Here is a 27369-nt window from a genome sequence, read left to right as displayed (position 1 = left end):
AAGAAATTAATGTTGACCAGAAGCGGTATAGGACTATGAGGTGTCTTTCCCGCACAACATAGTTGTATCAATAACGTTCATTTTTCTCACGTTTCCCGCTACGAATCGCCCTCTGTAGCAAATTCCGAAAATCAAAGGCGGGCTTCATAGGAGAAAAATTTTGTTTTGCATTTGATAGTTCAAATCTGCTAATTAATGGCTTCATTGTAATTATTTATATCGTGATACCAGAGTTTAATTAAGTCTTGTTATACAGTATCAGAAGAGGGTTTATATAAAGTCTCACTCATCGTAATCTATAACAACGAGATGTTATTGTTAGAAAGATTAACATGAAGTTTTCAAGTCATTTTTTCACAAGATGGTGAGTCATCTTTATGCGAAGATTAAGGTTTCCTTAAAGATAACACACGGTCTTTTTGTATTGCAGGATATTGCTGTGTTAGAGAAAAACACTTTACAAATACCATAAGTTACTGCAAAAAGTGCGAAAGACATTGTTTGATAGAAAAAGCATTCTGTATTATAGAGACAGTTATGTTTCTTCGATTTTATACTTTAAATCTAGTACCAATCGAGGCCTAAAAGTATTAGACAAAACTTCATTTTTAAAAAACATTTTGCTATAACAATATCGCCCCTGTGCAAATTGGGCCTCATGGATCACAACAGCAACTACTTTAGAGAAGCTTTTTCCATAAACGACTCCCACGAAGATTTGCAGAGTCATGTATAAAGGTGGTTTAACATTGTTTTACGCTTAAAAGTTTTTATATTAATTCTGGGAAACAGAAAAAGATCGATATGAGGGGAGAAAAGCTTTTTAAAAGGAAATTTTATACGTGACCAAGAGCATCATTCGTCGGCAATCGCTAGGTTTTACGGCAACGCCGTGAGTATCTTTCGCTGTGATCTATATACACGTCAAAAATGATTAAAACGGCGTGCAGAGTCAAAAACGTTACGAGAACATCTACTTTTCTAGTTACCCTGTTTGGTTCAGCTATAATTGCTAAATTTATAATGTCCTTGAAAACCAAACCATGACATGGTGTACAAAGCGCTAGTTTAATACAACTGCTCATGCTGTAGTGTATAGCATGCATTGATCAGGACAAGTAGTCCTGACCTATTTGACATGCTGCTATTTTTTATTTTCGGGTTACCTTGAAGAAGCTGTGACAAATAATACAACGGTACGCCGTTATTTGTTATAAAAAAACACATAACTTTGGGCAAAGTTGTAAATAAGCGTTTCCTCCTTGAGTCTTATCTCCTGTGCTTTAGGGTTAGGCTTCGACAAACAGATTTATAGGAAACGTTTTGTTTATAAAAGTATTGATAAAAGCTGACGATCTCTTATCTCTTATGTCTTATATATATATATATATATATATATGCGATGACCGCATAAAGAAATGAAATGAATATTTTGTCGATACCAATGCTTTAATACTTTATACGATCACGTTTTCCACTAAACGTCTTTAGGAAAATTCACTTAATAACAGAAATGTATTTTGTGCATGTATTCTATATAATTGTAACACTCAAAAGATGAGCAGAACTTTTTCAGACACCTGAAATTTTAAACAAGCTCCATGTAAGGTTATCTGCAATAAACATGTAAATAATAATACGCGTGAAGATAAAATTATCCACGAACTTTCAAATGCAAAGTGTTCAAAGAAAAGGTATGGAGAAACTGCTTTGTAAAACGGTATTTCTTTTCAATTAAGTTGTGTGATCGAAATATTGCCAGGGGTATGTTAATTCTAGAAAGCTGATTAATCTCTCACAGTTGCGATGGCACTTCACCTGACGCGGAAGTCTTTACACGCACTTACTCAATCTGACGCCAGAAGAAACGCTGTAAACTGTCATTCATTCTTATCATTATAGATCGATTTTCTGTTAATAATTCCATTTAAAAAAATATATTTTCTGATTGGTTAACGTGTTCGTCCACGCCCTACAAAACGTCAAAAACTTATTAAAATTCGAAAGTAGAGGGTATATTAAGTCACCCCCTTGATATCGTAATGTCAGTGGTCTGCTTCATGACGATTACGCATCAAAACTAGAGTCAAAAAAATCTTTCATCTCAATATAGAAATGTGATGAATTGTCTGTTTTGAAAACAAATGCTCAGCACTCAATTTTAACCGACTTTAAACAGTTTGCATTAAGGACATTAATCTTTGTTTTTGACCTGAAACATTTTTAATACAGTAATGGTAATATTTTATCGGCAATAAAAATAGGCACAAAATTGATGTGGTTCGTGTAATCATCTTCATCCGGATATTCCGAAAGGTATCAACGTCACTTAACCTTTTGCTTACTACGCAAATTACATATTTAATTCAAACTCAGCAGGCAACACGCCCATGCAGAAAGGATGTTTTATTACGTAGGCAACACGTAAAAGAAGTTTTAATAAAAGAATTTTCTTTCCACCAGCAAGAGGGTTTGTTCCAATATCGCTTACAACGAAGCGATTTCAAATTCATATTGAGTAACCAGGTATTTTTCTGTTTTAAACCGTATATAGTATATACGGAGTTTGTCTTTAAAAATTCACTCTAGTCCAGTAGCCTGAGCAAAAACTTTTCCTAAAGTTTTGAAGGTGATTTGGCACGTCTAAAACGCGTTTGTGACAAAGGCCAATGGAATGACAACATTCATGTAACTCTTATTCTTGACATATACTTATAGGCATGTAGATCTATTTTCGGAAGACATTTTGCTTGTCACACATAGGTCAGAGATGATGACGTACGATCAATATATCGCACACGTCGATGCAATTATCAAAATGTTATCAAATGAAAAGGTCAACATGTGGTTGTTCCAATATTTTTGGTATTTTATCCAGCAGGAGTTTATCTGTAAATTATTCCCTAATGAGATTTCAACATCATGCATCATATAAGCGATGTGTTAAAAGCATCTGACAACTTAATATAGGGAAGGGTGAATTTATATCACATGATAGGTAATTCCATCCTGGCAGTTGACATGATGTTGATAACCTAAAATATTTTACGCAAAGTTTATTAAATTATTTTTACAACAAATCTTACAAGGAAGCGGTCAGGAAGCTGTTAGCCAATACGTCAACATCTTGAACACAGCGTCTGCTGGATCACAGGACATTCTTCGATAAGGAACGGAAAGAAACTGCAACCCTTGCCTTATGAGGAACAACTCCGGCAGATATAATAAAGAGAAGAGTGTAGCAGCAAAAAAAGACATGTAAAATGACAAAACTAATATTTTGACATCACTTTATAGAGATTGCTTTACAAAGCATGCGCTTGCTAATGTCGTCAGTCGTCAATCTCATCAACGTTCACACTTCATAACATGAGGTGGGAAGGGTTACATTCCACCCACATAAAACATATTAATAAGGGTTTGCTACAGATGGGAGATACGGATAAACGTAAATCTCTAAACGGGGCAATCTGTCACTTATAGCAGTATGTTTATATATGCTGGAGGCGAAGGATTTTGCATAACCTCGTTGCCATCTTTCATCTATCTCTTGGTTGTACTTCGCAGCGCCGCCGACCTTTAGCGTAAATGACAATCACAGAAGAATACGTAACATTCCTCGAAACGATAAGGCCTTTCCTTGAAGAAAAGTCATATTACGCAACCATCTTTCTCGATAATCTACATTCTACAGCAATAGACATAAAATGTTTACGACGCATCTGAAAACGACAGCAATAACTGGCTCTTTTAATGACTTTTGATTTCTACGAATTTTCAAACTGAGTTCTTTTGAAGTTGAAGAAATTAAAATTGTTCGAGGAATTGTTTACTCTCGGTTGTGTTTTTACCATATTTACAAAAAACTTTGGAAAAAGTATTAATAACTTGTACGATATGTTTACCAAGAGTGGAATTTTAAATCTGTCGCCTCGTGTTCTTTGTAACTACCAGCAATATTATCTTACCATTATGTCCAACAACCTAGGATTTTGCGACAGGTCCTTGCAACCATTAACCTTATAGATCTGGGTTAAAGCTATCATTGCTTGCTTGTGCAGTACTGTACCTGCATAATTTTGAATATGTCCAATCAACCAATGCAACACTATGCAAGAAACTCGCCAAATCGCATTATTAGCCCAAGTTAGAGAAAGAAGACTAAAATGGTTATTGGATATGAAATTCAAAATTCCATTGGATAAACCTTTGATAAATGCTTGCTATTACAAAAAAATAAAAGAAGATTAAAGAAAAACCAAGACCTAGCCTACATTTTCTGAAGAGCTATGCGCTACCTAAATATTACTAGAAAAGAATTAAAGAGAGGCAGCACTAGGCAGAGTCAAATCGAAAACTATTTTTTCCTATGAGTGAATACCTGTTCTTATGTACAGATATGATCGATATATATTATGTGATTGATTGATACCCAATTAAAGGATAATTGAATTTCCAAAAAGGTGCTACATAACCAACAAACATACATTTGTTCTATTAAAACTTAAATATGATAATGAGCAAAATGAAAAAAACAACAATATTAAAAAGAGAAGATTATTAATGACATTGATGATCATCGCATAGACATAGGTCGAGATAAATAAACGAAATAGATAGCTTTGGTGATTGTTGGTAAACTCGGACTGCATGACGATAAGTAGTCATCAGCCCAGTCTGTCTGTCAGTCAGTCAGTCAGACAATTCATATCAAAATTGTGAGGCAGGGCCAATTACGCAAACAACAGGGGTATTGGAACACGTGATACAAGTATGAGACCCTTCTAAGGTAATCATAATCATCAGAGAAGGTTTCAAATGCTGAATACTTGAACTTGATAAGAAAGCATTTAACCCTGAACAATATCCTGCGTATGGAATCGGATGTTGTCAGTATAGTTATGGCGCAATTTTATCAATATCCAAACCCGAGAGTGCAAACGCAAGTTACACACGAATACATTTAGTAGAAAAACCTAGTGGGTGAAGACCGAAGGTGTTTTGGGTTTCAAAAAAATATAATTGTTTATGAATAACACAACAGGCAAAAAGAACTAAATTAGTAATAGGCCTATAAGTTTCTATTTTATGACAGTAGGCTATTTCATAAAGCATAATTTGAAGAAGCAACATATCAATCTACACCACCGTTATAGACAACAAATGTTCTTAGCAATTTGCGATAAGCGTATACAACAGATGGTAAAAGTTATTTCTAGAGTATTTTTAAACGATTCCTAGGCGGAAACGTCTTTGCAATGTTTGTTAGGAATGTTGCGACCTGTTGGTGCCATAAATGGTAAATATTTGGCAGTTGTTTACACGATAAAAATCACCGAGTTACTTTTCAAAGTTTTCGTGATCACTTTATTTTAAACACATGTAAATCTGATGCTTATAACAGCCGAAACAGCGGACGAGAATCGGTTTTTGAATAATGTACAGTGTACATTGCTTGTGACCTTGAGGTTCCCGGTACAAATACCACTATTTGCTAAATTTAGACTACATGGCTGGCTACGTGAGTTAGATGTATTTTCGTGTAAAAGTATTGTCAAGATATGATTTTAGCCGTCTGCACCTCATGATAAGATGTAATCGACCTGAGCATAAAGGCAAAGCGCGGTAATCGAGCCTGGAAGGAATTAGATAAATCGCTGCACTTCTCATGTATCTGACAATTCGTGTTCGGCATGTTCCATTTTGGTGACAATATCAAGTTTTATTGAAGAAGTAATGGGTTACGCCTCGTTACGCTTAAAATTTCATGATTTTTCGCAAAAGGTCTGTTTTTAACGAAGAAAATGTGTGAAATCATCTAAATAAACAATTACATGACTTGGTGAACCAGCACTACAGGTTACCCTTTCAGATAAGGCTCGCATGCGATGTTGAACTCAGATAACCATAGTACGAGATTTATGGACAGCGCTTTTCCAATAATGTAATAATAACCACATGCGGCTTTACTTCGTTTACTTACTGGAGTATGTAGAAGACTCAGTCCATCTTCAATGTCAATGCACTTAAATTTCAGATTACGTATATGGCGTTGACGTAACGCCAATATCACAGCGGATTCCTTATAAAACATAACGGGCTATTGTGCCGTAACAATGACAATGACGGAAAGTCATTTTACAAAGATTTATGAAAATTGTGGTCACAATAACTTATTGTTTTAGGTGTTTACAACCAACAAATTTTGTGAGTAATTTGACTATTACGTGATAGCAGGAGCTGGTAGAACCTGTCTTATAAACGATTTGATTCACTGATTAGCTTTAAAAAGGCATGTATAGCAAGCTTTGCTAGAACTGACGTTGAAACTTAATCTCATAAGTGTAAATTGTACTAATGATGCTTTCAAAGCTATTACTTCCTACAACGTTTAAAGTTTCTGTTTAAGAGAAACGTATAATTAAAAGCGTTTGTTATCAAAATGACGTTATTAGGTCTTGTTGTGTAAAAATACGGATTAAAGAATAAATGAAATCATAAAATTATTTTTACATGAAAACAACGCTTTCTGAAAACATTTCCCTAGTATTTGAACTAAGTTTAGCGAACATCGTAATCGCCATATTTCAAATATAAAATCATTCGCCAGCACCTTTCCATATGCTGGCACCTATGTGAGATATTCTGGACAGATACGTCTCAAATTCCGTGTTATGACGGGTGCCTGTTGCGTTGAACATATTTGAATCATCTTCTATGGAAGATAAATAGATTGATTACAAAGTTTGATTTAAGACATTCATAGCACTTTAAAAGTGACCTTATTTGCTCTCTTTTTTGCACATTTTTTGGATATGGTATACAAGCAAAATAAAACGACAAATGTATTACGTATATAATAGGTAACGTAAAAAATTGTTTTGGATAAAAGGGTAAATGCAGTTAAAAAAAATTTTACAGCCTAGTTATCAATATGAAAGTGCGTATAGTATACTATAGCCTATACTTGTAGTATTGCATTTTACAAAACAATCTTTACATTACTCCTGTGCGTAAATTCAGAAGGCTTATGTTATATTTCTCCTGTATTTATAAAGCATCATTAACCTTAATTGAAGTTTTCAACCAGCAAAGTCCAAAAACAGTTTTCGAGTTGTCATATAAATAAAACATTGCGCAGATTGATGCCATTGTCCTAGTTACCGACATCTGCGCTGGTAAAGTTTCGGTCCCTATATTCATTGCCAAAAGAAAAAAGGCGCCAGAGTTAAGTAAAGTACATGGTGAACTATTTAAGAATGGAAAAGACATTGTCGTTCAGAAACTAAATGACTTATTCATCCAAGCTGATATGGCAAAGCGAAAAACTGCCGGGATGGTGTTATCAAAAAGAGATGCCTCAGAAAACATAATTACGAAGAATTACATCCGTCTCGTCTTGTCGTCCTGCTAAAAAACGGTTAAAACGTAAAACCGAGGTTGATTTTTGTGGAGAGTAAACTGAATTTCGAAATGGCAAGTCTTGTGTTGAAAACATATTCACCCTATATATGTAATATCGTCGAATAGTGTCATGAATTCCATATATCTCTGATAGCAAATTGTGCTGACTGTTAAACATCCTTTGATGGTGTTCACCGGGAATCACTACATGGAAAATTATATCCGACTTTATGGAATTCCGTGCGTGAAATTAATTGATGGCCACCACACAGGGATGTTTCATATCATCACTGGTATATGCTATGAATGTACGGTGTCTTTGTGATGAGGAAAACAGATATGTATCAAGACGGGTTTAAATAAAATGAGGTATGCAATTACCTCAGTGTAATTACCTTACAGTGTAATTTAGTCTTTGCTGATGATTTCACAATGATGAGTCATACTTCAGCAACATTGCAGGATATGACAGGTATTCTCTACACAAGTGCAAATAAGAATGAGCTTTGCATCGGCTACGTGAAAACGAAGATTATAATATGAACAATTGAACCACCAGATCCACCTATTGAGATTGGCCCTTACATAATCTTGATTGTAAAAGTTAACCAACTTTTTGTTTTACATGTCTACAATATGATACCAACTTCAAGATATGCGTGTAAGGCTTGGAAGAGCACAATCAACATCCGCAACAAGCTTATTGCTTAAGGCTTTTTACCGCCCTTGCATCTGCACAATACTAGACATAACAAGGAGAGACCACATAACAAACGAGAATGCTATAAAACAGCCGGGATAAATAAGCCTGGAAAATATCGAGTAGAAGAGACGAAGATTTGCAATTCACTTTCTTCGCCTATGCCAGAAAGAAGACCAATGCCTGTTATTATCAACTGGATTCTCGAAGATAACGAAAATCAGTGTCAGATATCTGGATCATCATCCTGGGGAAAGCTTATTTCCCGATTTTCCAAGGAGAGCGGAAGGACGACTAACTAGAATCAAAAACGAGGTTTCTTCCTGAAAAATCAAAAAATTGCTGCGAGAATTGGTTTTTAACACAGATTAATGGAAACAAAACATACGATGTCTATTCTTATTTAAGACCATTCTGTTGGTAGCCTAACATTTAAAATCGTGTGGTCGATGTTCCAAGATTTATATAGAAGTAAGGGGGGAATGCAAAACTCATTTATTTGAAAGTTGTACTATACACAACTCATATGAAGAACAAAGTCAGTTGACAATTTCAGTTCAGTTTAGTTCAGTTCAGTAATTTCTTCATAGTTTTGGGCATTGTAACAAATCCTTTTGTGTGTGTCATGGTGCCATCTATCCGCCGACGATATAGCTTTCATCGCCCGCTTACGTTTCATATGACGTGTCCTATAATGCACAAGTCTTAACAAAGAGCGATTTGAACAAGAGATTCATTGTTTTATGAAAGTAAATACAAAAATTTACTTTTTTAAAAAATCGCTATAAATCTGTAGCAAACTTTCACCCCAGTAAGATAGTTTCTGTTCCATCCTGGCCCTTTGTTGAATTCAGAATGCACTGGTGATTCATTAGCTTCTTCGTCAAGTTCAAAGTCCGTTGTAGGAGAATTGAGGGTACGAAAGTTCTACAAATGACCCTTGTCACATGTGTTACGTTTCGCAGAACATCGAACACCCAAAGTGTCTTCTGTTATTGCTATAGACATGACATTTGTCTAGCACAATAGCTGTGTATACTGTATACACGTCCCGGTGTATATGCTGTACATTATTTCATATTTGTGTATAACTTTCCAACTGTGGTATCATAACAACACTTGGTTACGTTCCATACATAACCGACAGACAAGGAATTTGAGATCTAGCCTATACGTATTACATTGACAGCCCATTGTTTCATTAATTACGTATTTTATCTTTCAACGCTGTTAGATGCATAGAGACGTTCGTTATTAAAAACAGTAATGAAAAACGAGTCTTGCACAATAAACTCATTCCGACAGAATCTCAAAAGTGGAATGTCTTGGATGTCAACACACAGTTGCGCAATTACTGTAGGTGCAATGAGGTGTAATCCGCTACCAATGAACTAAAATCATGGGGAACAATAAGCTCAAAACCGCACCATACATATTTCAGTGGGAGTATGATGAGGAATCAATAATGGTAACACAGAAAGTATTTTCTTGCTTTATCGCAGTTTTTTCTTCTTTCAATATTTAGAAGCAAAAAGTGACATGCAAGGTTTTATATTCTGACATAATTTAATTTCTAGTGGAATTGTTTGTAGTTATATCAAAATCTGTTTCGTGGCTATTACCCGTAAGTAATTTACATGCAATTTTAATATAACCTGTAATAATAACATGCTAACTTTTTTTTGTAAATAAATGTTTTAAAAGTCACTATCACAGCTTTTTAGAACTGGTCGTCAGTAATGGCATTTGGCATTTGGTTACAGAGTTGTAATCGGGCCTTACAATTTTAACTTTTACTTTTAACCCAAACAGGGCCTGAGTCCGAAAACACAAGTCGAAACCCAGGCTGAATCTGAAGATTTATTTGAAGCCCGAATTAGGCCCGAAAGTGAGAAAAAACAACACAAGTGCCATAAGCTCTCTCTCTCTCTTTCTCTTAACCTTTGTGTCAATCAGTAGTTTAATGCAGTTTGTGTCATAACACTGATCTGGCTCTTTAAAAGGAGTGACTATCACCGTCTTCTAAGTTACGCTTTTTCCTCTGCAAGAGGTTTTTAGTACTTTGCGCGCATGCACATTCGTGTAAAGAAAGTAAAATTACAATGTACCGAATACTGTATGTGACTGAGTGTGAGTATGAATTTGGGCCTGAATCTTTTCCGATTGTTTTTGAGAATTAAGTTCAAACTGGAACCGAACCCGACCCCAAAAGCTCGGTCCAAAATAAACATTCTAAATCCGCTGAGAAATTTGAACAGTTTTCTTTTACATTGCATTTGATTTTGTTTTATTTGAAAAATCAACTCAACAATTACTTACAGCATTAATTTCTTAACATAAGTAACACACGAATACAGCAAAGGAGTAAAGAAGATTAAGTTCACCCAGAAAATAATTTCAAGTTATTGTAATGTTATTATCTTTAGTTATTACAATGTTATACAACGATATAGTGTACATGACTATACTCAATCTTATTACAGAAATACATATATGAAATTTTTCAAATTTTCTCTAAGCTATAACTACTTTACTTTCAAGCAACCAATAAAGGAACGCTTTCCACTTTACAGCATAATTTAAGAATATTATTCTTAATCTATAAGTTCTCAAACTATATTTGCTTAGTGATTCAATCAAATAACACACATATAAAACAAAATAATCGCAATAACACGGCAATGAAGATTTTTATCCAGTTGAGAATATTGAAATTAAACTGAAATAGACCCATACTATTTGCACAGCAAATATTATGCAGCTAACGTCACTATAGTGCACAAGCATAATGCATAAATATCAACCAAGACTATACTATTATAACCCCAAAAATATAGGCCTGTACATAAACAAGGTATCAATAAGTATCTATCAACATTAAATGTTAAAGAAGGTTGCAAATAACTTTGAAACGTCACCTTTTTAAGAAAAAATTATCACACACCTTCATAAGAACAATAAGCAAGTACAACGTAACTCCCCACTAGTGAATTATCATTTTACTCAAAATCTAACGTGAAAAAGTGCAGAACAACTAGAGTGGCTTGATGGAATTCTTTCTCACATGTTTCCGAACACTGTCTGTTACTTCCGAAGTCCTCAAGGTTACACCGAAAATGTCTTCATGATACCGATTGTCGCTCTAAAGAAAGCCATAAATACATAACAATACTCGTCATAAATTGATTCTTTACGTGTAACGTTTTTTTACTCAAACGGGTTTGAAATTCTTGTGAAAATATTCGTACTCTGCATCATTATTATTTGAGCAGATGCAAAAATCAAATAAACACATCTTAAGAGTAAACGTTTTTACCATCAACGGTATACCTTCATTTTTCTTATGTAGTTGTCGCTGTCCTCCTTCATCATTCCATTCTTAACTAAAACTGATTTAAATGCTCTGTTCACGTCAGCAGCCATGGTGACGTCACCACATACATAAAAGTGCCCGTTTCGATTGTGAATAGAATCAAAAACAAAGTCAGAGATTTCGTTTTCAAGAATGTGTTGCACGTATGTCTGCAATATAGAATTTCAATTGACAAGAAAAAACTTTTTTTTTTAAATAAGTTATGTATGACGTTGCTGTAAATGCTATATAAAATTTTGTCTTACCTTGGGAGTATGAGGTGATCTGGAAAAGGCTGTGTATGAATGAGAAATTACTCCAAGCTTCTTTGCTTCTTCTACCTCTTTCTTATATAAATGGTCATGAAGAGGATGTCGGCAACCAAATAATAAAGCCATAGTGCCATTGACTTTTGCTGCATACATTATGCGATCGATTTTTATTAAGATTATCAGAACAACATGTTTCTGGTGAGCGCTAGGCGACATAGGCTGGACAATTTACACACAGAAAAATCTTTCCAAAAACGTGAAGTAGAGTTAACTCTGAGCGCAACAAATAAATGAGCTTCGTATTTGAATATCAGAAATTGATTTAGATTATTTTTAATAAAATAAAGTATAAAGTTACACGTTACCTTCTGAAGACGTTTCATATATTCTCTGTTGCCAGAAGCTTCTGAATGGTGCAATGCCAGTTCCGGGTCCAATTAACAAGCAAGGCGTAGAAGGGTCTTTCGGAAGTCGGAAACCGCTAGCGCTAAAAGAGGAAAAGATGAAATATGACTTTTCTATGTCCGTTTTAGTTATACATTCTGAAAAGAAGCTTACTGTCGGATAAAGCATGAAATTTTTTCGCCGGCAGGAATTCGATTGAGATAGGAAGAGCATACACCATGATGCACTGGTCCACTGCCACCTGAAGTCATTTGTTTCCCCGAAAAATATTTGTGAAAGAAGCAAGGGATAAAAACAAAAAATCGGAAGTATATACATTCTTTAAAACAATGGAAATATGGTATTAAGGTATCAGAGGTATTTATTTACTAATACAGTACTTTAAAACTGAAAAACAAGTAGGCTAATATACAAAGACAATCCTACCCTTTGTTGTGTAGCTAACAACACTGACAGTACAATGGATCTGACCGGGATGGTAATTAGGTGAACTACTAATTGAATAGTAACGACATTGAAGAAAAGGTAACTGACTCAGAAGTAATGATGATGAGAGTTTAATGGAAGGAAATTCTTCTAAAATTTCCAAGAAATTGGGAAAACTCTGAAACTTCCAGTCCTCATAAGCAAACGAGCCCTGAGACAAAAACAGAATCAAAAATCTTACTTATAGTATTACCAATTCGTAAATTAAAAAATAAACCCAGCTTTGAGTTATTTTTCACAACATAACAAAATGTTCTTTATTTAAACAAAACAGACGCTTGAGATAAAATTAAACAAAGCCGACATACCTCACTAAGAACCTTTAGCTTTGTTTTTTCATTTTCATCTTGGGCACATTCAGCAAGTAGACTTAAAATCTGCGGAGTTGGAGGAGTTGTAATATCCAAGAATCTTGTCAAAGCTGTTCGTAATGAGCAAGGAGGAAGCCTAACATCTGCCTCCCAGTTTTCTATTATTCCTGCATACGCAACAACAATACCTTGAAGTATCAAAAAAATTTAAAATTTATATAGGTCGTTTGAATGTTACTTAATAAATTGTTTTATATTTGTATGTAATTTGAACTCTAATTGTAAGCTGCACATTTAAGTTAAATATTGTTTCAAATGCAGTCCTGATTTAAAGTTTTCAAACATATATCTCAACACAAAACAAATGTAACAGAAATCTCTTACATTTCATTATATATCACACCGAAAACTACTTCAACTCTTTGTGTGGGAAGTGAACATTATGTATCATGAAGGTATCATGAATGTATATGTAGATACAATCATGAATTCTTAAGTCTACAAACCCAAGTGAGTGTTTTTCCGTTTGAGGGTCTCCATTTGAATGACGTCGTCTTTGGCAGGAGCGTCTTCAAGTTTCGAAATTAATCCTACAATAACATTACATATATAGTTGTTACATATAATATTTATTTCTGAACAATTTGGAATGATCGAACGAATGATGATCGGAGCACTTTTAAAAAATATTTATGCATATTTATAGCCTAATTTTGAATAAATGATATCAAGAAAACCTTCGTCTCCATTCAAAACTCTATGCGTCTAAGCTATTTTGCTTATTTTATATAACAAATAAGTTAAAAAATACTGCCTAAAGTTACTTTTACAATTTAGACCTACCATCGACTAGTTCTGGTTGATTGCACGGATAAATTCCGAGATGATCTCCTGGTTCAAAATCCAGCAGAGGAGAATCGTTTGTGTCAAGTTTCACCAATATTGTAGAACGTCTGATGTTTAAATGGAAAATATAATAATCTTTTAATTCCAAGTGAAATTGATAAATTATAAAATAATAATTATATTGCTGCTGAGTGGTAACTTTGTATTTTGACAAGATTAACTTCTATCCATTTACAACGCCAATTAATATCGTATTAAATTAATGTTAATTATTTAATTAATTACATTAATACAGTACAAGGGAGTATTTTTAAAGCTAAAGATTGACAAATTAAATCGAAAGCATTATGACTGCAGAACATGAGCCTACTTTGATTCCGCCGACTGCAGATTTATCCTTTCGATAAGTCTGCATGATGACAGATGTTTTTTATGCATCTTTCCAAGATCTGAAAATGTTTCATAAGATTAGAATGTTACTAAAAGTCAAACACGAAATTGGTAAAGTGTTTATTTATCTGCCGTGTAAATGTAAAATTTTTTTTCTGAATTAGATTTCACCTCCCGTAATGTTTTCTTCTGCTGCGATGTCGACAGATTTGAATCGGTAGTTGGACGGATGGTACGTAGTATTCGACAATGAAGCGTTTGCTATTTCAATATTGACATCCTCCTTGAGGCAAAAGCTGTCGCAAGCAGCCTATATGCAGTTGAACAAGAATAATAAAACATAGCAAGTATAGTTTGTGACTAGCTTTTTCCACATTGCACAATGTTACCGAAAATACATTCTGTGCCCAATGCCTAAAGCTGTCTTCTTGTCCACTGAGCTCATCCCCTTCTCCGATTTCAAGCAATCTCTCTGCCTTCATGTCACCCAGCATTGTATCGATTGCATGGCCAAATGCACAAAAATTTGGGTATGCTCGTGAACCCAGGCCAAATACTGAAAACCTACAGACGAAACATATTGTGTGCTTATTATAGACCAATGCATTGTGTGAATTTGTTGCTTGTAACTACCAGGGAATACACAGTATAAAAAATGCTTACTTTACGTTTGCCAAAATGCCTTGCTCCTCAGAAGTGTTGTCTTGATTGGCAGTAGTATTCTTGGCATGAAAGGAAACTCTTTTCTGCAGCGGGGCAACGGTGTTGACGGAATCAAATTTTTTACTACTGCTTTCACTACGGTTAAAAATAAGAAGTGTAAATATAAACGTCACAGGGAATATGTCTACAAGAAACGTTGATGAAAAGAAAGGCGTTTTTATGTATTTGTCTGGATATAAAATCGTTGAAATATTAAAATAACTCTTATATATAGGTGCGGAATACGAGCTCATACCTGTATTTTATTACTCTAAAGTTAAACAAAGTTTGACACACGTCTAATATAGGACAGGCAATAACACTTACTTGTCCCCATTTCCCATGTCCTGAAGGGCCTGAGCGAATGTCTAAACCATAAAAAGTTTTATTGGTAATAAATGTCAGCAGAGTTTTCACAGTGACAATGTGCTAAAGTTATGTAGCAACTGTTATGCTATAGAAAGCGTGACTTATTTAACCAGATGGAAAACAAACGTATCCAAAGAGATACTTGAAATCGTATACCTCTCCGTTTTCAGGAGGATCACCATTTCCAAAAGTGCTAGTGACAACCAAGACAAGAGATTCGTACTCCAATAACCAGATATCATATTCATCCATTGCAACAATCTGAAAAGAGGATTGAAGTAATTAGTCACACAAAATAATAAACGTTTCTAGTTTCAAATTATGTGAGTAAAGAAATATTTTTCCAGACGTTTTAGGATTCCAACAAACTTTGAAAATATATAAATAAAACCTTTGCATCAAAAGCATGATTAAAAATTTCTCGCAGGATTTTTGCGTAAGTCAAAGATTTCCCAGTTTCTGTAGCGTAAAAGATTGTCGCTTTTACCCTCTTTGCCATGGCCTTTGTCATCATAGTCGATGCAAGCAAAACAAACCTACAGCGTATTCACAGTAAAATCTTGGAAACCCAAGATCAAAGTCTCATGACATTACAAGCATCTCGGGTTAATCATTAAAAACAGATGTTAAAAGCAAATTGTCGCCATGGATATACTTACCTGGCCAGTTCTTTGAAGTGGATTTTCTTTGTTTTCCCAACTTTCTGGTCGCGATTCTTCAAGGTGTGAAGTTTCCAGGCATCGGGCTATTACAGAAAACAGGATTTACATTAATTATTGTTATTGACACGTCATTTATAAATTTAGTTGTTAAGTTTCAGCAATTTGCCAAATAAGACGACACAAAAAGTTAACGTCCCCATACACTGCGGATGCGACATGGGTGTGCGACAACACAATCACATCTAATGTGCAGCCACCTTCACTGAACATGACAATGACCAACGTTTTGGTTAAAGGTTAATACGAGTGTTTGAATCCGCAGTTATAAATTTCTTGTCGAACGTGGTTGCTAACCTGATAGTAGCAGGTGGGATTCAATATGTAATTGAATATTTCTTGATGAAATATTGGTGTAGTGCTGCCTGATACTGGCGGAACCAGCCAGACCCAATCCCCAGGGCAACCTCCTCGAAGCCGGAGCTCGTTTGAGAAATGTTTCATAAAAGACTCCGTAGCGGCGTGATGGTCCATGATAGTCACGTTGTTTGACTGTAATATTTGTAAGGTAAACATTGGTGATTTTAAGACTTTATTAGTAACAATATGACATCTTCTACTTCGTCAATATTTAGGTTACGAGCCAATTAAATATTTCAAGAGCAGTTGATATTTGATAACTAAGTTTGTGAAGTTTGTCTAAGCATTTCACTGTTGAATTATTCCTGGCCTGAGTGTCCGGAAATGACGATAGCAGTAACACAAAAATTTCATTGCCTTTTATTAAAATCTTATTGCCTCACCTGAAAGCTGTGTAAGATAGAAATATTCAGTTCCAACACTGCTTTATCTTTCCAAAGCGAAGAGTTATTCTTGGTGTGTAGTCCCATTTGCTTTGCCAATGGCTTTAAGTATCAATAAAAACAAGCTTTCATTTTATTATTCTTATAAATTCACTAGATAGCCACAAGCTTACAGTTTATTTGCGAGTATACCTCAAGAATGTTGTATCTTGTGGTATCGCATAAATCCCGACCGATTTCTGTTCCCATAAACCACCCGTTGAAAGGACAAGCTGGAAACTGGATTCCACCGATGTCAATAAGCATGTTGCTGACAGCTGGAACAGCATACCACTTTAGACCCATTTTTTCGAGCCAATCAAATCTATAATATGTGGAAAGACAATGTCATTTGCTGAAGTTCATTATGTTTTTACATCGTCGGCAATCAAACGCGATATAAAATAATTCATTTTATTCAACTCACTTGGGATGTTTGATATCAACTTCCAGGACAAGGTTAGTGGGGACTTCATACATATCGGGATCTTTGCTGTTTGCTTGTAGTAACAGAGGAAGAACATCAAATCTTCCTCCTTTGCCAACCCATCCCAAACGTTCACAGATCTAAATATGAGCATGTGCTTGGCAAATTTTATAACTGTTGCGGCATAAACATATGCATGTAGAGTGCTGATCAATTTGCTTAAAACTTATAAGCTTAGACTAAATTCAAAGATATTTTGTGTTTAGTACAAACTTAAAAGTAGTTTAGTACAAGTTTAGTACAAACGTACTTAGTACCACTTTGTATTCAAAGCTTAAATAAAAACTGTTTTGTATAGTAATAGACTTTTTGAATGCCAATGGTGATTATAAAAGTTATAAACACAAAACACATACCTTTGTTGCAAAAGCATTCAAACTATAACAGGTTAAGCATTCTAAAGGGACCGACTTCAAACGTTTCCATTACAAATACAAACTCTTGCTGAAATAAGTTATCTACGAGCCATATAGAAACCTGAGTGAATTCTACATTGACCGGATCCCCAATCACGCTACCGTCGAGTTGTCGATAGCCGGCATAACGAATTAGTTGTGGATTCCATACACGAAATTCGCCGTTTGCTTCATTGCGGGGTGGAAAAAATGTTATACAGGACCTACGTTGATAAATCATGTTGCTAACCATGTGTAATTATATATATCATGTAATATTTGCAGTATATTGATATGTTAAAGAGCGAAAGATCATAGATCATTTCGGTTTAAAGCACCTTATATTTCCTTTGTTTGTAGCATATTTCAAATGGGTGCAAATTGCTTCAAACATTTCTGCCGTAGAAGTTATATGACGGCAGTCGAAAACCTAAGAAAACAGTTTGCAATAAAACTGAAAAAATGAAGCACAATGGATAAAACATTTGGAAAGTTACAAGATATATAATAACTTGCAGCGACTAACAAGAATGACTGTAATATTCTGAATTCTTTTGACCTGTAGTTTATTCCACTGGATGCGACCGATACAGCGCGGTGCATTGCGCCATGCAGTTTTAGCCCCAAAAATAAGTTCATGCTCAGTCAAGGTGAAAGTTCCTTGACCTTTTATTGATTGCTTGACCTCATGTAAACGATTGAGATGAGCTTCAGACTTAAATCTGAAACAGTTAGTTTTGAAGAATTTCAAACGTCATCAAAGCTTTGCATAATTTTGTTAAAAAAGTTAGTTAAATATCGAAAAAAAACAAGTTACAAACCTTTTGGCAGATTCATAATATTGATCAATAAAGTCGGTTGCAAGTTGTACAATATCTTCAGGGGAACGACTTTCGTTTCGTGGATCACTAATCATCTGACTTGGGTTCATGACGCTTCCATTGCATTTTGCCCGATCACAAACATTAACCTGATGTATAAAAAGTTATCACAAACTGGATCCCATCAAATATATCAAACGCCAACCTGGCCGACCTCCAAACAACATTGAAAGAATCATTTTGCAAATTTGTATTTGGAAAAAGACAATCGGTTGACTAAACTACCTCAGAGGTTATGAGTGGCAAGGATTCAAAACCTTTTATTTGAAGACTATATACCTGCTCATTAAAGCTCCACAGTTTTACAATGTGGAACCAAAAACATAAACCTCTGTTTTTATGTATTTTGTACAGCATGCCGTCAAATTAGTTGACGACGTTTTTTTCCAATTGACATTAATTTAAAGAAGGCGATATAAATTTGTATCAATTTACTTGATTTTTTATGAATTTATTTTAAATCATGAATTTTACAACAGGCAGCATGTGATTTCACGGATGACCCCTTTGAACTGTGAATAAGTAACTGAATAAGTAACCAAGGAATCGGGAATTAGCTTCACGCCGGTGTATACGAAAAAATAGGACGACAAATAGAGCTCAACAAAGTCAGTATTTTAACTACACAATATATTGCAAGGTACTGAAACGAAAACATTTCAAACGCTACATTCAAACGAGTTAATGTATTAAAATAGTTGTGAATTTAAGCGATTCTGTTCTGACAAGTTGGTAATTGTAATAAAATATGAACTAAATTGGCTGCATACCGGGCATGCTTTGAGGTGAAGGGTGTCTCGTTGAACCTTGTCGGTTTCCCAGTTTTTCAACGTTTCAAAACGTTGTTTGCTTGATGAGGGATTTCTGTGAAAATAAAACCATTTCTTTTTTGAATGCTCAAAAATGCTGTACTTTGTAACACACCCCACTGATCCAAGCAAAACATTCAACGAAAATTACTATTACTCGTATTTGAAACATTGCGTACAACTTTAAATGAAACTTTTTCATCATATAAAGCAAATAACAATAATTGAAACAACGTGCAGTTAAAAAGATGTCAATATACTTACGTAAATAATAAAATGTTTCGAGAAAGAAACGAAAAGTTTGCTTCACCACGTTCCAATATTCTCGCTATGTTACTATATATTATTTTACGCAGTTGTACTATAGTACAAACAACAATGCGACTTAACTTATTACACAGCTATCCAACGCAGCTTATAGTAAATCATGCTATAGCGTAATCTGTTTACAGTCGTTTGTACTTTACAGAACCTTTGAGATTTGCTTTCATGTTAAAAGCGAGTTTGCTATTGATTTTGCTACTTTTAATACTGTTACATCTTATCATGTGTCACTATTGTTTGCTTAAAAAGATTATAGGAATCCTTTTAAATGTAAGCATCTCAGCTTACAATATGTTACCTGTACACTATATGTACTAAACATACAAGAAATATCGCAATAAAATCCGCTTACCGAAGTTCCGCTCTTTCACCAGGCAAAATTTCATTATTTCGTGGTTTTTGGCTCCCATCCATGATATCAACTTTAATGAGCGATCTTGCTAGAAAATTGCTCGCTTGTAGCAAATGAACAAATTTATCTATACAGACAAAATTTTTTCAAAGATTTTTTTCTTTGTATTTAAAAAAATGTTGTTTGTAAAACGTTCTCGAGATTATAACAAAAGAAAACGTGCGTTAAGTTTCCCGTTTTCTGTTACGGAAACAAGTACAGTATACGCTGTAAATAACAACAAAGATTATATATACATCTGGTTACAACGCATCACTTACAGGCGAAACCATATAGCATATACGTAGGAAACGATCTAAGTAACTGGTTTATTTTGAAATATACTTATTCTGCAACTGCTATGATATGGTAAAATATGTCTTATGAAAAGGTATGCTTGAAAAAAGTTTTTTTAAAGCTCATTGATCGCAGCTGCGTAAAACAATTTACTTCCGTTGGTCTACTTCTCGCAGAGCATGGCGTATGGGTGAAAAAGCGTTTCTCTGTTATTGCACCCTTAACTATAACACAAACCTCAACAATAACGGAATCCGATTTTAACTTTTCTGTTAAAATACTAAGTTTGCATTATAATTGCAGCATGGTTTGTATTAACTCCACTTAGCGTTTTCTTCAACGGGACTAAAATTCTTGTCAACTATTCCTGGGTCTTGATTGCAATCGAGTATTAGTTGGAATTGGCACCTCAACAACTGCTATGTTTGCCAGTTAGTTGTGAATCATTAATCTATGTTACGTAAAGCGTCGCCAATCAATCGTCTTTCGCACATCAATCATATTTGCTAAACTTCTATACTCCCAATACTGAAAATTGTCACCAGCTGCAATCTTTGATGTTATCTCTTGTAGAGTTGCCGTATGTCTTGCCAGAAGGGTTGTTTCAAACATGTTTGTGTGTTTATAACACTGATTAATGTTCAGATCTCGTATATCAAAGCATTATATTATGCATAGATTACGAAGAAAGCCAGCATTATTATGCCACAAAACGTGCACTTAAGCGTATATGTTTACGTTATTCTAAATTATGTAGATTGTACACTTAAGTTTACTTAAACAATTGTTTCAACAATTAAAAAATAATATCTTCTCTTACTTCTTCTCTTGGAAATACTAAAGTAAACATTTTCCCGAAAGCAGTTGTTTAGGAAGGAGTTCCTGGCATACTTTACACTGAGCTCAATTACGTACTGTAATATATATATATATATATATATATATATATATACCAGACATGAAATACTTGAAAATAAAGCAAGTCTTCCCCAACCGAGTTGCAAGCACAAATTCTGCGGCGTGCCAAAAGAGATTTAAACTTTCTATTAGACGAGTACCATCTTAAAATAAAGTCGTTGATAGCAACCTTTAGAGTGTTTTATCTGACTGTAGCGACTAGCCGTAATACAGCAAGAGCCTGGCAGAACGGAGCGACAAAATTCCGTTACAATTCCAACCAGTAACTTATTGAATATACGCTTTGTATTGACTCAACCCTCTTTAATAGGCAATTTTCTAAATACTGATCTCGCAATGTGTAAAAGCACATATTCTGTCTTGGTTTAGTGGTTTTGGTAAGCATTTAGTCCAGTCTGGCTTATATAACGCTGGTGTAGCTTTTTTCGTTACATTACAAATTAATACCACAAACGTTAAGTTCAGGTTGTTGAAATGAAAGAAAAATGCTTTTTCTGCAAAAGTTATGCTCTTGTCAAACTTCAAACTAGCCACCAAAGCACGTTAGGTTTCGAAACTTAAAAAGTATTCAAGTTGCTATTTTAAATGCCTATATAGTAACTTGATAACTTTTTCAGAATGTAGGGTTTGATAAATAAAACTTTTGGAGAGAACTGAGAAACTCAAGCACTGCAGTTTCGTTTCAGCTGGTTGACTTTGAAACAATTAAATCGCTAGTTGGCAGAACAAGCGTGAAATACATGTTTTTCAAGCTGGTTGAAGAGGCTCGAAACATGCGTGACGTAAAAACCGTAAAAAATATGATCCCTCATTGAGTAAAACCGCTGTAGGGTTGAATGAGTTACAAATCATTTTTAAAAACAAACAGTCAATCCTTTAACGTTAAAACTCGGCGGTCTGTTTTACAAAAATTATTACCCGCAAAGTTAACATTCTTATTAAAGTTCGTCAAAATATCGTTAAAGCTATTTAAATATACACAAGAAGTACGAACAAGGAGATTAAGCAGGTAATGCAGACAGAAGTGTGATATACCAGCCAATCACCTTATTCCGGCATTAAATTTTTCTTAAGTTTGTTTATTGGTTTGTAGTCTATCCTTTCTTCTGCTAACGACACTTAAGATAACAGATAACTATATACGAATCTTCAATAAAACATAGGTTATTTAATACTTTTAATGACTGAAAGACGGCGGTAATTAAGAAATTTAAAGTGTCTTAAGCATAAACTGAAAGCAAACCCCACCGACCTTTTTCCAAACTGTTTGAAGAATGGTTATAGACTGACTTTATAGGTGTACTTTATACACTTTATAGGTATACTGTGTCTAACAGGTTTTGATTAGCTATTAACAGCAAACGTAGTTTGAAGTTGTGTAGTGTAACCGTCTGGTCCCTGCACAAGCAGAACAGTCTTACAACCAACTTTCACCTCTAAAAATGTAAAAAAAATCTGACCAAATTGTCAGTTTATGCAACAAATGTCAACGGACAATAAGGGAAAAAAGATTCATAACATTTAAGAGGAATTTTGTTCAACAAGATTTAAGTTTCAATTTGTAGAAAGGCTAGTCTTATACTGTAATAAGTAAAACAAAGTTTGACGTTAAGCAAAAAAAATAATATTGGCCTACTACTAAGCATTTAAATGTAGAAAGTAAAAGTGAAATCTTATCTTGTTTTAGCAAATAATAAAATTTTGGAGAGAATATTTCGTGCCATGGATTTAATAGTTACACATTTACTAAGGATGACAGGGGCTAAGTCTAAAAAAATAATGATTAACATTCCAGCAAGGATTGGTAAGCATCCAGCATAAATATTTTTATTACAATTACTCACTTGCAGTAAACTAAGATAGATAAATAATAGTAATAATGACAATAAAACGACATCAAAAAAAATTTAACTGTTAAACTACCACAGAGCTCTAAGTTTTTATGTTTATCCGACAACCTAAAGACCGATTGTTTTAAGCCCATTTAGATCTTGCAAAAAATTTGAGTGCAAAGAAAATTAAGCTTACTGCAAAACAAAACGTAAACAAGAATCAAATCTCACAGTAAGTTAATAGTAACTGTATATTGCAGTGTTAATGATTCATCATGGCATAGCTGCTGTTTCTACAACAATTAAAGACTGGAGTGTACTAGAGGTCACATTCAAAAGCTATACCTTGTCAATTACCAATTTTTGCGCCATATGCTTTTTGCATATATTTAAATTTCCGCCATATGTTAGCAAAAAAATGTAAATTTGTAACTCAATTATTTTTTCGCTAATCAATAACTTTGCTAAATTGAACTGGTACTATCCAAAAAAAACTACTTACATCAAATACCCCATATAAAATAATGAAGTTTCTGTTGAAGATATTTCTTAAAAACACTTATACGCCTAAACACGTCCCTTCTGTTTCAAAGCGCAAAGTGCAATTAAAAATGCGCAAATCATGCTAGCTACTTGTGGCTGGAAGTGACACTTCTATATACATATATAAGCCACTATTATACCATACGACGAGCTGTTTCGTGCCATAAATTTCACAGTACAACAAATTTCCAATCAAAGCTAGAAATATTTAACTTAATTCAAACAAAATTCAGCCCTACCCTTTATGAGCTTCAAGGCTTCTTTGTAAGAAATGTCTATTGCGCTTGAGTGGTTGACAGCAAGAATGACGTCACCGATTTGGAGAACATCATTCTCATGTGATCCACCTGAAGTGCAATTGAGCTAACAAAACCATGGTTACAACTGTAAGTAGTAGTAAACATGTGGTTGTCTATAACCATGTAGATCACTCCATCTTTTTCAAGCATATGCTAAAGATATATACTGCGGACGACATTTGTTGCAAAATATTTTACAGTATTTAAATTCTGCCCGGACCTTACATCATTCAGATATGTTTTCGCTCTTTCGTATGCATTGAAGTTGTATACAGTTCTTTTGCATTATTCTGCGCAGTAAAACTTTTGCAGTATAAGCCACCTGTATAGTACACGTCGCACTTGTTTATAGTTTTGCGTTCATTTATCATTTTTACAGTGTAAATTGTCAATATATTTTACTAGGTTAAGCTACTAGTGTGTTATCACGTCTTTTTATCGCTTGGCTGGTGGTTAACGTAGTACTGTTGTTTTTTGAAAATCCTCTTTTGAGCGCTCATAAGCCCGAGGTCATAGCAAAGCGGTTTTTTGTTAGACTTTCTTAAGTTTATAGGTTAACCAACAACGACATTGCAGTCAGAATAGTTTATTATTTATATGTGCATTTCATATTGTAGAAGCCCAGTAAAAAATTTTAAGCTATTATGTGATAATATTAGATTAAGAATTACGTTACACTTTTATTGGATTTGTATGCTGTTATCGGATTGCATTTCGGTGAGTTTTGTGCATCTATTTTGTGATGGTTTTTAACTTTTTTTAGTAATTGTTAACTTCTTAATGGTCAATATTCATTTTGCACGTATTCGTTTTCACATTTGTCTATATAGTTACTCCGAAGAACAAGATTGTCATAATTCAACCACACCTGGTCCGAAAAACGTTCGATCAGAGAACGCGAATTTTATTTGTGTATTTGTTGCATATGATATCAGCTCTTCTTGTTATACCCATTGGTGTAACTTTACTGCGTTTTCATACGTGTTATTTTAATTTATAGAAAACCGTGCAATTTGTAATGAAAGACGTACCACCACCATACACTGTCGCTGACACGACCTGCTAAGACAGCTAAGGGATTCTGGAGAGTGAACCTTGCTTGTCGATTTGTCATCTAAAGTTAGCTATAGGCTCTACATTCAACAGGCAGTGTGTTTCTTGGATCTCTTGCGACTGCACGAGTTTTCGATCTTAGAATCATAAACAAACCCATTTCTTGTGTAGCGCCTGGTATTATCGACCAGGGTACACTTTCGGGCGTTACAACCATTCATCAGGATTTAATCAATTCGGCAAATATTTTTAAATAATTTTTATCACGGCGCAGTTTTAACAGGTGTTAAATTTAACCCATATGATATATATGATATATATGATATACCACCATATGATATATTATACAGTTATATAAACTATAATACATACGTATTATTACTGTACTTGTCAACCACGCGAAACATTCCATTCATTCTTGATCCAAATACAGTTCCTGAGCCTTACCCATCGTTTTATATTGTGTCGTAATAATGGTCGCCATCTACATCATGATTAAGCGATGAATTAGTTTTTTTAGCACTTATTTGTGGTAATAGATGTTAAACCATTACGTATTAGTACATATCCTTCCTCCAGTACATTTGCTGGTGGTCGGTCAGTTCAACCCAAGACAAAGCATCCAACGTATGATTAAACCCGGGACAATTTAAACCAAGGATAACCCACGGTGTTGGTTTTGAGATGCCTTGGTTTAGTCGTCCTGGGTTTCAATCGACCTGGAACATACTTACTGACAACAACTCTTTGATTAAAGGCCAACTTGTTTTTGGACTTGTCCCTCTCGATCCACGACTTTTATAGCATAAGTTATAGCAGTTATTAACATTATTAATTAATTATTAACAGCCATAAATCGGTGAATCTGTAGCGCAAAATAAAGAATTATCAGTTTTGACAGAACCTCAGCGAATTGTGTAACCATGTCAATAAGCAACATTTGTTGAGCGCCCTGTCTAAAAGGCCGCTCAAAGGATCTTTACAATTTTCTGATGAAATAATGCAGACTTCTCTATGAACTATTGCCTTGTCGTGGCAGAGGAGTTTGAGTGCCTCGATGAACTTTCGAAATATAACCGTGCTTACTCGATTATCCGGTCTAGTAGGACAGTTGTTTTCAGAAACGTGACCGGATAAGCAAAAAAGCTGGATAATTGAATTGTTACATTTAAGTCAAAACGAAACGAAAACACAACACATTTATGGTAGGCCTACAGTACAAAAACAGATATAAGTTAAACTTTTAGCATGAAATTGCCCGCTTGACTGTTGCAATACATAAGTTGAAACAGTAGATCTACTGAAAAATGAATCAGTTTTAGATTGTTTACGGGACGATTCGCGTTTGTTCGTTCATTCGCGTATAGGCCTGCCGATCGTCTACAGTTTAGGTGCAATTCGACAGCTGACTCCACTGCAGGAAAGCAGCCCCTGATTGTTTTCATAATGATGTAGTAAACTATATTATTGCGTCGTACGTCAACGTGATGATTGGATTTACCGTGAAGTAAATTTCTCAGAAACGATTCGTCCAACGGCTAGTTAAACGCCATCTAATTTTGAAATGCTGTAGCATAATAGAGCGACCGGTTAATCGAATGCAGGTTAATCGAGGGACGGAAAATTTAATCGAGGAAGCACTGTACTGGAGGAAACTTTGTTTTCATTGTTTTCAGCAAGCATTGTTTGCAAAGGGATACCCATACTAGGTCATGTCGAAAGTAAGAGGTTAGAATAAAGTGATCCAAAAACAAAACATAGTTAAGCACAAGAAAGTCAGTCATACCGCATCGTTCATCGCGCGGGTTAACAATGAACGCGTTCGAGATTTAGACAGAGGGTATCGTTCGAAAAGTAAGCGACATTCTCCCCCGCATAAGCCGCCCGAAAACGGAAGCCCACCAATGCGTTCAGTACGTATTTGGGGAGGCAACCAGGGACAGAGCAGAGTACTTGTACTCTTGGAGATCTTACGCGCATTCACTCACGAATCTGTCAAAGGCTAATAGTTGGAAATTGGAATATCCTTTCTCTGACATGAAAGAAGCAGGGACTCGTTGAAAAAGGCAAACGAAATCGCTCGTATATTGTAGAGATTTCTTCAATAAAGCGTCGTGGCTCTGGAACTGTTTTACTAGCTGATGGGTGGAAACTCTTCTACAATCCAATAGTTTTTGCCCAGTCGAGTGTGGGGATACTCACAAGCCCCGGCTGGCAGATTGTGTGATGAATGAATTCTTTTATGAGATCGAGTGTGTATGTTGAAGCTAAAATTTGAGGGACAAAGCTTGTTTTGTACACAGGAATATGTTCCACATTCAACGTGGCAATATCTCGAGTTCGTGGATGAGGTAGAGGCTGCCCTGCGGAGGCTAGCACTCAAAGAATCCACACTTTTATTG

The 27369-nt window shown here is 34.9% G+C and overlaps 1 protein-coding gene across 6 annotated transcripts; it reads right to left on the bottom strand.

The window, feature by feature from the left end:
- Nucleotides 1-10373: 10373 nt before the first annotated feature.
- LOC143446368 (nitric oxide synthase 1-like) lies at nucleotides 10374-25834 on the bottom strand. Of its 6 annotated transcripts, none has more exons than XM_076945967.1 (29): nucleotides 25702-25834; nucleotides 23855-23962; nucleotides 19987-20113; nucleotides 19272-19365; nucleotides 18442-18590; nucleotides 18180-18342; nucleotides 17959-18050; nucleotides 17703-17844; nucleotides 17166-17305; nucleotides 16892-17063; nucleotides 16700-16801; nucleotides 16254-16448; nucleotides 15897-15982; nucleotides 15629-15773; nucleotides 15394-15498; nucleotides 15196-15236; nucleotides 14830-14964; nucleotides 14556-14730; nucleotides 14338-14476; nucleotides 14147-14225; nucleotides 13774-13883; nucleotides 13437-13520; nucleotides 12928-13097; nucleotides 12560-12770; nucleotides 12287-12374; nucleotides 12094-12215; nucleotides 11723-11871; nucleotides 11435-11626; nucleotides 10374-11246 (listed from the first exon to the last, which is right to left on the bottom strand). In XM_076945967.1, exons 3-29 carry the CDS (start codon nucleotides 20046-20048, stop codon nucleotides 11139-11141), a joined length of 3450 nt encoding a protein of 1149 aa, XP_076802082.1. In that variant the 5' UTR covers nucleotides 20049-20113; nucleotides 23855-23962; nucleotides 25702-25834; the 3' UTR covers nucleotides 10374-11138. The 6 variants fall into 6 exon arrangements, with proteins under 6 accessions (XP_076802082.1, XP_076802085.1, XP_076802084.1 ...); XM_076945970.1 differs by having other exon boundaries at nucleotides 19987-20089; XM_076945969.1 differs by lacking the exons at nucleotides 23855-23962; nucleotides 25702-25834 and adding an exon at nucleotides 23575-23814.
- Nucleotides 25835-27369: the final 1535 nt, after the last annotated feature.

Source organism: Clavelina lepadiformis, chromosome 2 (assembly GCF_947623445.1).
Source record: "Clavelina lepadiformis chromosome 2, kaClaLepa1.1, whole genome shotgun sequence".
NCBI lineage: Eukaryota > Metazoa > Chordata > Ascidiacea > Aplousobranchia > Clavelinidae > Clavelina > Clavelina lepadiformis.
The sequence above is the reverse complement of the archived record's forward strand: the minus strand, read 5'-3'. Positions and strand labels throughout refer to the sequence as shown.